We start from the raw sequence: 13,925 nt of genomic DNA on the forward strand, positions 1-13,925 counted from the left end.
AGAGACCCAAAGTAAAATGAGGAACCTTGGAGTAATTTTTGATACCAGTCTTATATTTGATTCTTTTGTTCAGAGCACTGTTAAAACATCCTTTTTTTCACCTCAGAAATATAGCTAGACTGCGCCCAATGCTAAACTTCTCTGTAGCTGAAAAGCTGATAAACTCATTTGTTTGTCACTCGGTTGGATTACTGTAACGCCGTTTCAGCCGGAGTTTCTAAATCCACAATCAATAACTGAAATATGTACAAAACTCTGCTGCCCAGATCCTGACTGGGACCAGGACACGCAATCATATTACTCCTGTTCTGGAGTCCTTACACTGGCTCCTGGTCAGGTTCCGTGTGGATTTTAAGATCATGATGTTGACATACAAAGCATTACATGGCTTGGCTCCTCATTATATATCTGCTTTATAAATCCTTCACACCCCAAATCTCAGCCTGCGCTCCTCACAGTGTAATCTGTTAACTGTTCCACAAACATGGTGAAGATCTATGGGTGACGGGGCTTTTTCTGTCTGCTCCTTCCCTTTTGAAACTCTCTTCCTCCTGAACTCAAGGAAGCTCAGACTTTTGGCATTTTTAAAGCTCAACTTAAGACACTTTTTTTAAAACTCGCATTTGACTGCTGATGTCATTTTTTATTATTATTTTTTTTATTATTATTATTAACGTTCTTATTAACTTTTGTTTTATTTTTTCTGTGTACTGCTTATTTTGTGTACAGCTTTGAGAAGCTGCTTTTAAAGGCGCTTTATAAAATAAAGTTTATTATTATTATTATTATTATTAGACAATAATAACTCTGACCATGTATTCTGGGTTTGAGGCTTCAGCTTCCCCTGTGAAGACTGCATTTGTTGTTAAAAAGGATAAACCAACATAAAGATCAGAGAGCTGTCTATGGGAGAAAAGCAAGTCATTTTGAAGCTGAGAAAAGAGGGAGACTATCAGATTCACTGCACAAACACTGGGAATAACTAATACAACAGTATGGAATGTCCTGAAAAAGAAAGAAACCGCTACTGTTCTATGCATCAGACACCGAACGGATCGACCAAGGAACAAAACAGCAGCTGATGACAAACATTGTGGGAGCTGTGAAGAAAAACCCAAAAAGAAAAGCAGTCAGTGACATTACCAACATCCTCCACAGGACAAGGGTGAAGGTCTCACAATCCACCGTTCAACTGTGTGTGTGGAACTCATGATGGTAGCAGCAGAATGAATGCAGATGTTTACAGGAACAATTTTCTGCCAGTTTACAGAGAAATGCATCCAGATGAATCAGGAGGAACATCATCATGCAGCAAGACAACGATCCAAAACACACTTCCACCTCAACACAGGACTTCATCAGGGGGAAAGTGGAAGGTTTTAGACTGAACAAGTCAATCACCAGACCTTCACCCAACTGATCATCTCACCTCCTGAAGAGGAGACTGAAGGGAGAAACCCCCCGAAACAAACAACTGAAAGAAGCTGCAGGAAAAACCTGGAGAAGCTTCACAGAAAAAGAAACCAGCTGTTTGGTGTCAGTGAGGCGCAGGAGTGATGCAGTTACTGCGAGGAAAAGAAATGCAACCAAATATTAAGTGTTATTTACTTTCATTTACTTCAAGATTGATCTGTTCCTGTACTTTTGCTCACCTAAAAATAGGGTGGTTTGATACAAAATGTTCTGTGTTTTATGGTGTTTAACACGTCTAGATGTAAACACCAGGAAATAAAAGCTGTAATCCTAAACTCTCGTCTCCTCTCCCCTTTTATCTCAAACACAAATTTCTTTGGTGTAGGGCTGTATTCCAATATTTTTGGAGGGGACTGTGTATTTCTGTATGTTGTAAATGTATTTGCAGTTTCTCCAGCGCAGCACAGTGTGTGATGTTTTAGATACAGTAGTCGTCAGTCTCACTCTCGCCTGTCTGTAATAACATTTCCCCAGCTGTATCAGTCACCTGAGTGCTGGATAATCAGACTAAGTGATATGGATTTCATTTACACTCATGTACACCAGAGCTAATTGCCAGAATTAAGTGTGAGAGGAACATTAAGAGGAAGTGGAGGACTGAAATAACCCAGTCTCTGATCGTCACTTCACTCATCTATAACACTCCTGCTGTGATAGTTTACACTCTGAACCCATGACCCGGACGACAGAACATGTGAACGTGAATGTGAACAACACCCAGAATCAAAAGATATAAAAAAAATGATGTTGCTACATGTCCAATAATCATTAGACAGGTTTATGGAGTAAAGTCCTTCAGTAGGAGCACTGCTTCCTGATGAGATGTGTGTGTGTGTGTGTGTGTGTGAGAAAGGGAGAGAGAGAAAAAACATTTGGATGGACAGGAATAATGGTGATGTCTAAAATTAAGGTCAGAAAGGAATTTCATTTTGTTTCATTATATTTGGTGATGTTCTACACCTCCACACTAACAGCTGGGATACCAGGGATAAGAGTTTGATTCCCACCGTGGCCCTGTGTGTGCGGAGTTTGCATGTTCTCCCCGTGCTTTCCTCCAGGTACTCCGGTTTCATCCCCCAGTCCAAAGACATGTATGGTAGGCTGATTGACGTGTTTAAAGTGTCCGTAGTGTATGAATGTGTGATTGTGCCCTGCGATGGACTGGCACCTGGTCCAGGGTGTACCCCGCCTTGTGCCCCATGACCCCTGGGGTAGGCTCCAGGTTCCCCGTGACCCTGTAAGGATAAGCGGTACAGAAAATGGATGGATTATATGATATTAAATGGTGTATAATGGTGCGAGTGTTCAATTATTTGTTTTAGAAAACTTTTAAGCTCAGACATTTTTAGCTGCTTAGCATTCAGTATTCTCTCACAGTGCTGTAGAAACTCCTCTCAGCTGTCACTGACGTGTATTTGATATATTTGTTGTATTTTAGAGCTGGTGCTGCTCCACTGATGTTCCTCTGCTGCACATTCTGCTTTTTTTTTACTTCACATTCATCACGAGTAAGATATGTGACGTGTTCAGCAGCAGAATGGATTAAAGGGATGAGTGATGGTGATGGATGGATTTATTTTCCTGTGTTCTCCTTTCTCTCTCTGTCTGTCTCTCTATCTATTACCATGTGTGATTTTAAAAGAGCTGTTTCAGTGCTGTGTTTGGGATGGAAACCAGATTGAAATGGCGCGTAAAGATTATTGCTTTGCAGGTGATTTTTTTCACAATAAAAGGAAATTGAGGGAAGGCAGGCTTTAACCAACATGGTAGGAAGAGGATCCAGTGAGCAAGTAGATGACTTGGCCTTGGTGATGAGGTCCATGATATCCACGACTGATGAAGGTCTGAAGGCAGAGAGAGCCGTGGACGGCAGCAGTTCCAGTGTATTCCACAAGGGGGAAAAGTCACAGAAGTAGAAGAGGCCAGTTGTTGATGAATGTTAGTAATTTTAGAGCTAAAGAAGTTCAGAAAGGAGGAACATTCACTGCTGGTGTTGAAATGAGAAGAGGTGTTTTCTGGACAGTGGAGAATAAGGTCTGTGTATTGCTTTGTCCAGAACAGATAATGTTAGTGTAGTAGGATCATTCTGCAGCATTGAGTACATTCTTATAAGATATCAGGTGAGCGGACAACGTCTATTTATGTATAGAAAGTCCAGTGTTTTAGACAACGGCTCCAAACGACAACTCAAAGCTTGTTGCTGTCAAAGCTCGGAGGTCTACCATAGAGAAGAGTGAACAAATGAAACAGTACGAGTTTTCAAAGGGGCCAAGGTGTCCAGTATAAGCGATAGACTGTCATTATAGTGATTTACCAGTGGAGGAGTGGGTTAATATGAGATAATATGAGATCAGTTGAGTTAATATAAGATAAATATGAGTTAATACAAGTTTATATGAGAGAATATGAATTAATGATTTAATAATGCAGATGCTTCCATTTCAGACTTAAGTGATTTGAAACCATCTGAGTTTATTCTACATCATCTGAAATACTCTGTAGTCAGAAACTGCACAAAAGAATTTAGATCTGATTTTATATTTTCTGTTAAATAACTTGGAGCAACAGTCTACAGTGAAGCTCTAAAAGCATTCCTCGACCTTTTCTTGCCCTTTAAGACAATCACTGCATTAAAAACCACACAGATGTCTCGATCTGTCCAAGTCCTGTTCTTGTTAAACACAGCAGCAGTAAACAGGAAAAGCACGACCCGGTGTGGAACTGGTGCTGTTGTCCTCAGCGGGGGTTTGGAGGTTCTGTTCAGGACCGATATTTTCCTCCTGATGTGGCGTATTGATCTGACAGCGGGGTTTTCAGGAGAGTGAAGGTGAAGTCTGTTGTGTTCACGTGTTGGAGTGTGTTCTCTCTCACACTGCCGTGTTAAACAGGAATAACTGTAGATTATTGGTGCTCTGTTAAAGATGATTAACCGGGTTCATCCACACGGCCCTCTTCCCAGCAATCCATTTACCTCGCTATTACAGGACACAGGCTTCTCCGTGATGCTGGATAATGAGACGCGCCGTCTGCCTGGAGATCCGTCTCTACCACACTACATCATCATTAAACCCCATTACAGCTCTGACGGACCCGGTGGACCAACTGGGCTTTTGGGGGGAGGGGGACAGAGGAACGACTGATACACACATCTGTATCCTGAGATTAAAGATGGTGGATTTGTGTGTTTGTGTTAATCACGTTTGTAGATGACGTGAATGAGCGAGGTGATTCACACGTCTGACTTCTAAATTTCTGAACCACACCTTCAACCATTTAAACATAATCAGAATTTAATATTTTATTTAATCCAGGATTACAGAAACTGAAAAAGTTAATTAAATGAAAGTGTTCATGTTTTTCACTGAGAAAAGGTATGAAAGTGTGGATCATGTTTAGATCTGTAGAGTTACACTGCTGCTGTTTATTAAACTGAATCCATCATGGTAAGGAACAAAATAAATTAATCTCAGTTCAAGATTCGAATAAATTTTAATCATTGAATTTTAAAGATTTTTAAAATAAAGCTGAATTCAAGATAACTTAAAGATAAATAAATCTTAGGTTTAGGGTTATATCCCTAGACCCTAACAGTCCATCAAACCCCTACTAAACTCCTCATAGGGGTCATTTTGTTGAATTCCTCTCATAACCTCCATTAAAACTAGACATGAACGTTGTGAAATGGTTCATTCACAGAGCTCGTATCACCACTATCATGTAAATCACAGAGATCATGAAGAACAGGAGGGAACTGGCGGTAAATTTAGAAATAAAAAACCATTAGACAGTAGAAAGTGACATAATTAAGGTAGATAGTACAACATTTCATTTAATGTAACTGACTTATGTTCTCCATCATATGAATCTCCTCCATCTGAACAGGAAATGTCCAGGGTTTATACTGCTTATATAAATGTGTGTGTGTGTGTGTGTGTGTGTGTGTGTGTATGTGTATATATATATATATGTATGTATATGTATATATATATGTATATATATGTATATGTATATATATATATACACCTAAATATCACATTCGTATGTGTGTGTTTCTGGACTGAACCTGATGCTGGCTCATTCTAATGACTGATCATTTGACCTTTGTTTTGTCTAATGCCTCAGAAACATCACATTTCATAAGAATTATTTCTGCATTATTTTTAAGTATTTAAATGTATTGTCAGGCCGAGTCTCAGATCTGATCTGATAAAATGTCACATCAGTTTTAATCAGACCTGCAGAGAGTTCCTGTTTCTCATCGTCATATTTTTCTCAGTCACAACTGCTCACAAATCATTTATCACGTTTATCACATCATCCGTTTCATATATATCATATACACACAGTGGTGCTTGAAAGTTTGTGCACCCTTTAGATAAGCCCCAATTAAACAAACCAAACAAAAATATTATACATGGTCATTTATTTATTAAGGAAAATGATCCAATATTACATATCTGTCAGTGGCAAAAGTATGTGCACCTCTGGGATTAGAAGATTAATTTGAAGGTGAAATTAGAGTCCGGTGTTTTCATCAATCAGTTGTGAGTGAGTGAGCGTCCTGTTTTATTTAAAGAACAGGGATCTATCAGAGTCTCATCTTCACAACATGTTTGTGGAAGTGTATTGTGACACGAGCAAATGAGATTTCTGAGGACTTTAGAAAAAGAGTTGTTGAAGCTCATCAGGCTGAAAAAGGTCACAAAACCATCTGTAAAGAGTTTGGACTCCACCAATCCACAGTCAGACAGATTGTGTACAAATGGAGGAAATTCAACATCATCGTTCCCCTCCGCAGGAGTGGAGACCAACAAAGATCTCTCCAAGAGTAAGACATGATAGTAATAGTAATAGTCCAAGAGATCACAGAGGAGCCAGGGTAACAGACTTTTATTTGACACTTTTTAAAAATTATATACTAATTATTATTATTATTATCTTCCATCAAAGAATATTTATTTAATTGAATGAATGAGTCAGTGAGTGATGATGTCTGTACACTAGATGGCGCAGTCTCTCAGTGTAAATTACTGACTGGTTTAAATCCTAAATATTCACTTTATTTATAAATCCACATTATTCAGGTTCAGTAACTGTTGTGAAGTGTTAAATATTTAATATAAACTTTCTCAGGAATAAACACAGTCATGTATTTACAGTCGTGTGCATTGTGTTCATTCACTTTCATTAAAAATTACACTACTCAATGCAGGTGTTCATAAGAATACATAACTGCTTTATTAAGTTTTATAATTCTGATATTTTGAATGAAATGTGATAAAAGGTGTGTTTTGTATTCACTACTTGTTTTAAAGAAAATGATCAAATATGGTTTAATTATATAATTATATTTTATTATATAACTATAGTTCATTATGTAAAGAGATACAAACATATCAGAAGAAAAGTCAAATGAATCGGTTGTTTATGTTTTAATGCAGATTGTCAGCCATGAAGATGTTTATATAAACAAGTATATTGTAAATTACCGAATAATAATAAGAAATAACTTTTGTCAGGGATAAAGGTCACGTTATTCTTTTGGAAGGTCACACACAGATGATCTCCACGCTTACCTGTGTTAGGTGAAACAGATTTCTGATAACTGATAACAACTTTAAGCATAACCTTTTTCATTAAATTGTCTTTTTGAGTTTTTTCTCTGTCGGCTGATTGGTGGAGAGGATAAGCTTCATGATGCATTGCTGTCATTTTATTGGTCGATGGACAGATCTCAGCTTTATACAGTTGCACTCTGATTGGTCACTCTGTGTGCTGTATGTTAACAGCTTTTTATAGAAATGTAATTTAAATGCATTTTTTTAAAATAAATATTTTATATGATAATAGTCATGTTGATTTTGAATAGAATTTGGTCTGATTAATCTATGGCTAGATAAAGCAGCCATGTCACTAAAGTGATGAATAAAAACAAAACAAATAAAACCAGATGAAGATTTTCATATTAGACAGATGTACACACTTTAAACTCAGTAACACTTTTTCAGTAACGCTGAGTATCAGTAGTTTGTATTCAGTTTAAAACATGTAAATATACTCAAAATAGATTCTAAATTTTTTTTTTATTGTACACAAATTTTCAGCTTATAAACTAGAACACAGATCTGCTTCTGTGCTTAAAAACTGAGTAATAATTATATATAACATTGTACACACACACACACACACAAACACTATGTGAAATTCATCATTACACTGTATATAACTATAAACAGTTCAGTAAAGACTTGACTATTCTGTATATTATTTAAATATTGGCCGTATTCCACTACTGTTATAGCTGTTTATGTGCACTTGCTCACTTCCCCTCACCACATAAGGGCTCCAATATGTTACACAGCCTGAGAAAGTCACTCTGTGTGTGTGTGTGTGTAATTTTCCCAGAATGCACTGCAGTCTTTTCACAACAGGAAAAATAGCAGATTAATCAGTTCTGAGAAAAACAATCATTTTAAACACACTTTGTTCAGCAAGTCAACACTGCAGCTAGTGAGCACACTCGTTAGGTACACTAGTCACCTGTAATGAAACGCTGCCCGTATTAAAGGGACGTGCACTCGCAGTGAAAAGCCCTCGATCATGTGTTTCTTGTGTGCATTAAAAAGTGTTTAGAGGAAGTGAACAGAAGTAAACAGTACTGGAACACAGGATAAGACTGAAGTGTGACGCGAGGACACAGAACGTCTCTACCACATGTAGTCCAATGGATTTTGTGCGTGTCACCTCAGCCGGCCATCCATAACGTGAAGGAGATGAGGATCGTGGGTAACGTTGTCGCTGGTACCAGACCAAAGTAAATGATGGAGATGAGACCCAGGAGGAGAGAGAGAAGGACGCTCCTCTGATCCCGAACAACCGCCTTCACTCCACTACAGAACTGAAACCATAAACACATTCACACTCTTTCAATCTGCAGGAAACGTGTGTGTGTGTGTGTGTGTGTCCAGCCTCACCGAGTCCTGAGCACTCGATCTCCACACACCATTAAAGGAGGATTAACTCTCAGATCATCTTCATTTGGCGTGTAAACTGTTCAACTGTGATATCAGAGTCCCTCTCATTCTATTGCTAGATTTGTTTTTTTTTTTTAACAGTAGCCGAGTTCCTGTTCTTATTAATCGACTATAAATATTGCAACCCTACTGATATGCTTTAGTCAATTTACTGAATTTGTGCCTCACTGAGGAGTTTAATGACTTTAAACTGATCACATGTTCACCACTGCATGAGAAAGTCCGGAGCAGATTGTAATACCCGAAACTGTAAAAGCCCACATTTTATTTATTGAGGGTGTACAAAGTTTTGCACTCTGCTGCAGCTCAAACACACCTGTCAGTTGTGACAGGTTCTGTGGCCTTCATTAACTACCTCTAGAACACAGGTTGTTAGCCCTGGTCCTGGAGAACCCTCTGTTCTGCACACTTTAGTGGTCTTCTGCTCTAACACCTGATTCAGCTCAGCACACAGTCCTAATGATTCATTCACTGAAGCAGGTGTGTGTTAGAGGTGTGTGTGTGTTAGATGTGTGTGTTAGAGGTGTGTGTGTGTGTGTTAGAGGTGTGTGTGTGTTAGGTATACAGTGAAATGTGTAGCACAGAGAGTTCTCCAGGTCCAGGTATGGGAACCTGTGAGCTGGAACACGCCCATGTCCCCATAATATCTCCTCACCTGGTCGGTCTGCAGGCTCACAGGTGTACCGTACCGACAGGACGTGACGAAGTGTTCGCAGTTATTCCACAGCAGGCTGTAGGTCACGTGACCTACGCACCTCTCGGCCCTTCGCGCAACCTCCTCTCCCTCCATGGCGCGCACGTCGGAGAGCCTGTAGTCCATCGCGTTCACGCGCACCGTGGCGCCGTACGCGAAGTCTGCCACTGAATCCACACGTACGCTCGCGCGCCGGCACATGCAGCCGAGCACGAGGCGCGCGTTGGTGACCGCGGTGAGCGCGCGCTCTCCGGTAAGCACGGGCAGGATGTCGGGCACGAGGTGCGCCACGCGGTCGTCCCCGAGATAGATACCGAAGTGCACGAAAAGCGTGCGCGGCACCTCAAGCATGTCCCCGCGGCACAACGGGAGCGCGTGCGCTGCAAGAAGAGAAGGTGGTGGTGTCGGGGCCGCGCTTTCTCGCGCCCCCTGCCACGGCCACGCGCTTTTGAGCGCGCTCAAGTCGGAGAAGAGCACGAGCCTGTGCAGCAGCAGCGCGAGCGAATCGTACATGATTCTACAGGATACACTGCCCGCGCGTTTATGGGATTTTTATACGCGTGTCAGGAGGCGGAGCCTAAATGTGGAAGAAAGGATCTGACTGGCTGCGAGCAATGTCGGAAAGGGCACTGAAGACAGGTTTCTCTAAAAATGTTTAAATAAATAAATAAATAAATAAATACAACTTAACAAAAACAAAAAAAGTGAGAGAAAGAACGGTGACGTGTTTCTGCATTGTGTCTGAGTTGCAACTCAGATTTAATTTAATCTATCCAAGTACTCTATCTATCTATCTATCTTTCTATCTTTCTATCTATCTATCTATCTATCTATCTTTCTATCTATCTATCTTGGTCCAAATTTATTAAAATAGTCTACAGTAAAAATGTGTACTTAACAATAGGAACCCTAACCCTAATGCTTGATATTTGTCTGTCTCTGACTAAAAAAATCTAAAATCAGTAATGTTGATGTAACTGGATTATGCCATTGAAGTAATAATGAGTCTTTATTGGTCACTTATACATTACAGCGAAAAATTGTTTTATTCGTATACACCAGCATGTTAGGAAGTTGGGGTCGGAGTGCAGGGTCAGCCATGATATAGCGCCCCCTGCAGCAGAGAGGGTTAAGGGTCTTGCTCAAGGGCCCAACAGTGGCAACTTGACAGTGCTGTGGCTCAAACCCCCGACCCAATGACCATGCAGATGCAAATGCAGAAGCTACAGAAGAGCCATTAGTCTAAAGTGCATTCATTTACATTAATTCATTCAGCTGCTCATTACTGAGTATTTGTTCTGTTATAAAGACTAAAACATTAGAGTCAGAGCAATTACACAGAACAAAGAAGACCTGCATTTATGTATACATATATAGAATCAGAATCAGAGTTTGAATAACACACTAACTTTCAGGTGCTGAAAATGTGTCTTTACATCTCGCTCGAGATTCAAGAACTTTCCTGTGCAATATTCTTCTTTTACTTACAGTGCAGTATTTATATATAATCTCACAGGTGTGTGTGTGTGTGTGTGTGTGTGTGTGTGTGTGTGTGTGTGTGTGTGTGTTATATTTTCATGTTGTCTTTGTCTTTATATCATTTAAAAGGTGTAATGTCTGTAAACACAGTGAGAGCACAAGAGACGAGACAAATTCCTCATGCACTTACACTAAAGAGCATTTCTGATTCTGAGGCCATGCTGCAGACATAAATTCTCTTTTCTTTCAGTTCTGCATAAATACAGAGATGATGTTAAGTGAAGTGTGGAGGGCAGGACTGACCCTCAGGGTTTATAACACCACACTAGTGAACTGTGTGAAAGTGGAGGAGGGATAGACAGGAATGTGTGCAGCTCTGAGCACAGAATTACTGTGTGCTTCATTTTGGCACTTCATACAGTGAAATCCGGCCACAGTCGGGTCAGTGAACGCTGCATCACCCCGTCCCGTCCCGTCCCGACCTCGCTGTGGACTTTTCTTCTGACAGATTTATGGTTATAGATAAGAGTATGTTTAAAACAGCACTACTGATTTGGGTCACACACTCATCCAGATCTGCTACTAATTATCTGCTTTGGGAAAACACAAGGATAAAAAGTGTACTAATGGATCTGAGGATCTCTGAACATGTCTGAGCTTCTCTATGGGACTTTCAGCATAGCTGAGGGATTCGGAGCATCTCTAGGGTCTCTGAAAATCTCTGAGTTTCTCTGTGGGACTTTAAGCTTTTCTGAGGGTCTCTGAGCATTTCTAATGGTCTTTGAGCTTCTCTGAGAGTCTTTGAGAGGCTCTGAGCATCTCAGAAGGACTCTGAGGGTCTCTGAACATCTCTGAGGGACTCTGTGGGTCTCTGAGCTTCTCTGAGTTTCTCTATGGGTGTCCACGCATCTTTGAGCTTTGAGCTTTTGAACACAAAAGAGTTTCTCTCAGAACAGCTTCATCTGTTCAACACCACTGTACTGCTTTATTTCAGCGACACATACATACATGTCTGTGATAATCCACACAGTCCTTAGGAGAGCATTCACCTCCCTGCCTCCCACACACACACACACACACACACACACACACACACACACACACACACACACACACACATTCAACATTCTTTATTTGTCACATACATATTACATACGTGTCATGTAATGTAGTGAAATATTTTTCATTAGTTCCTAGGATATACACACATGATGAAATAGAAAATAGAATGTAGTAAAAAAAAAAAATATATAATATAATAAAACTTTATAGACTGTAGAATATAAATAAATAAATATAATGGACTGTAGGGAATATGGTGTGAAAATGAAAATAGAATATGACGTGTAGAAGCAGATATAGAGAGTTATAAAGTGTATACAGAGATTATACACTGTGCAAAATAATGTATTATTTTTCCTTTTTCTATAGTGCAAATTGTATTGTGTATGTGTGTTTTGTGTGTGTGTTGTGTATGTGTGTTGTATGTTGTGTGTGTTGTGTATGTGTGTTGTGTGTATGCATGTTATATGTATGAGTGTTGTGTGTATGCGTGTTGTATGTTGTCTGTGTTGTGTGTATGTTGAGTGTTGTGTGTATGCGTGTTGTATGTTGTGTGTATTGTGTGTATGCATGTTGTGTGTGTGTGTTGAGTGTTGTGTATGTGTGTTTTGTGTGTGTGTTGTGTATGTGTTTGTGTGTTGTTTGTGTGTGTGTGTATGTGTGCTGTGTGTATGCGTGTTGTGTGTATGCATGTTGTATGTTGTGTGTGTGTTGTGTGTATGTTGAGTGTTGTGTATGTGTGTATTGTATGTGTGTTGTGTATTGTGTATATGTGTGTTGTATATTGTGTGTGTGTTGTGTGTATGTGTGTTGTGTGTATGTGTGTTGTATGTTATGTGTGTGTATGCTTGTTATGTGTACATGTGTTGTGTGTGTGTTGAGTGTTGTGTGTATGTGTGTGTTGTGTGTGTGTGTTGTGTTTATGTGTGTTGTGTGTATGCGTGTTGTGTGTGTGTTGAGTGTTGCGTATGTGTGTTGTGTATGTGTGTATGTTTGTTGTGTGTATGCGTGTTGTGTGTATGTGTGTTGTGTGTGTGCGTGTGTGGTGTATGTATGTGTGTGCTGTGTGTATGTGTGTATGTGTGTGCTGTGTGTATGTGTGTTGTGTGTGTGTGTTGTGTGTCCAGCGTGGTGAAAGTTACTGAGAATTCTCCTGGCCCTGATCTTGCATTGCTGGGTGTAGATGTCTGTGATGCAGGGGAGAGAAGTCCTGATGGTCTTCTCTGCTTCCCTAGAGTTAGGGTTAGGGGTTAGGGTTACGGTTAGGGGTTAGGGTTAGGGTTAGGGCTTAGGGTTAGGGTTAGGGTCAGGGTTAGGGCTTAGGGTTAGGGGGGTTAGGGTTAGGGGTAAGGGTTGGGGTTTGGGTTAGCGGTTAGGGTTAGGGGGTTAGGGTTAGGGGGTTAGGGTTAGGGTTAGGGTTTAGGGTTAGGGTTAAGGTTAGGGTTAGGGTTAGGGGGTTAGGGTTAAGGTTAGGGTTAGGGGTTATGGGGGCTAGGGTTAGGTTAGGGATAGGGGAAGTCCAGGGCCGTGGTGCCACCGAACCAGGCAGTGATGTTCCCTGTGAGAAGACTCTCCACAGCCCCAGTGTAGGAAGCCCTCAACACTTTGTGGGAGACCTTGAACCTGGCCAGGTGTACTAGATGGTAGAGATGTTAATGCACCCTTGACGCTAAGCTGTTAATGTGTGTTGTCCAGGAGATGTCTCCTGTGAGGTGGACTCCTAGTATTTGAAGCTGCTCACCTTCCCTACAGTGGCCCCATTGATCACAGGGGGCTGTAGCTCCTCACCTGCTTCCTCCTGTAATCAATAATCATCTCCTTGGTTTTGTGAGATTCAGGGCGAGATTGTTATTGCACAGCATGTCTGACAATACTTTATTATAAATCAGAAGACAGAAATCTCATCACATGCTAACATGTACTCTCTAGACAAAATCTTCATCATCATAAGTGTGCGTGTGTGTGTGTGTGTGTGTGTGTGTGTGTGTGTGTGTGTGTGTGTGTGCTTTATTAAAGTGGTTTATTAATGTCATAACTTATCAAAGCATCCGGTTTGTGATTATTTACTAAGTTTATTTGCAGAGCTGAATTTTATGTGTGTGTGTGTGTGTGTGTGTGTGTGTGTGTGTGTGTGCGTGTGTGTGTGTGTGTGTGTCCTGCAGGTTCACTCAGAGTTCAGTGGT

At 40.4% G+C, this 13,925-nt stretch overlaps 1 protein-coding gene and 1 long non-coding RNA gene across 3 annotated transcripts in view; one reads left to right on the top strand and one right to left on the bottom strand.

Annotated features, from left to right (window-relative positions):
* LOC128629470 (uncharacterized) overlaps positions 1-1,732 on the top strand; it is a 7,557-nt gene extending 5,825 nt beyond the window's left edge. For both annotated transcript variants that reach the window (XR_008393819.1, XR_008393820.1), the window contains exon 3: positions 1-1,732. This exon is cut by the window's left edge. This is a non-coding gene — a long non-coding RNA (uncharacterized LOC128629470).
* A 5,073-nt stretch (positions 1,733-6,805) lies between these two features.
* On the bottom strand, positions 6,806-9,738 carry lrata (lecithin retinol acyltransferase a). The gene is made up of 2 exons (XM_017461829.3): positions 9,163-9,738; positions 6,806-8,371 (listed from the first exon to the last, which is right to left on the bottom strand). Exons 1-2 carry the CDS (start codon positions 9,712-9,714, stop codon positions 8,219-8,221), a joined length of 705 nt encoding a protein of 234 aa, XP_017317318.1. The 5' UTR covers positions 9,715-9,738; the 3' UTR covers positions 6,806-8,218.
* Positions 9,739-13,925: the final 4,187 nt, after the last annotated feature.

Source organism: Ictalurus punctatus, chromosome 29 (assembly GCF_001660625.3).
Source record: "Ictalurus punctatus breed USDA103 chromosome 29, Coco_2.0, whole genome shotgun sequence".
Taxonomy (NCBI): domain Eukaryota; kingdom Metazoa; phylum Chordata; class Actinopteri; order Siluriformes; family Ictaluridae; genus Ictalurus; species Ictalurus punctatus.

Excerpts from the sequence above, each read along its gene's own strand:
- lrata (XM_017461829.3), bottom strand. The coding sequence starts at position 9,714 with ATGTACGATTCGCTCGCGCTGCTGCTGCACAGGCTCGTGCTCTTCTCC. Across the intron at positions 8,372-9,162 it reads TGAGCCTGCAGACCGACCAG|TTCTGTAGTGGAGTGAAGGC; the intron begins GTGAGGAGATAT and ends TTATGGTTTCAG.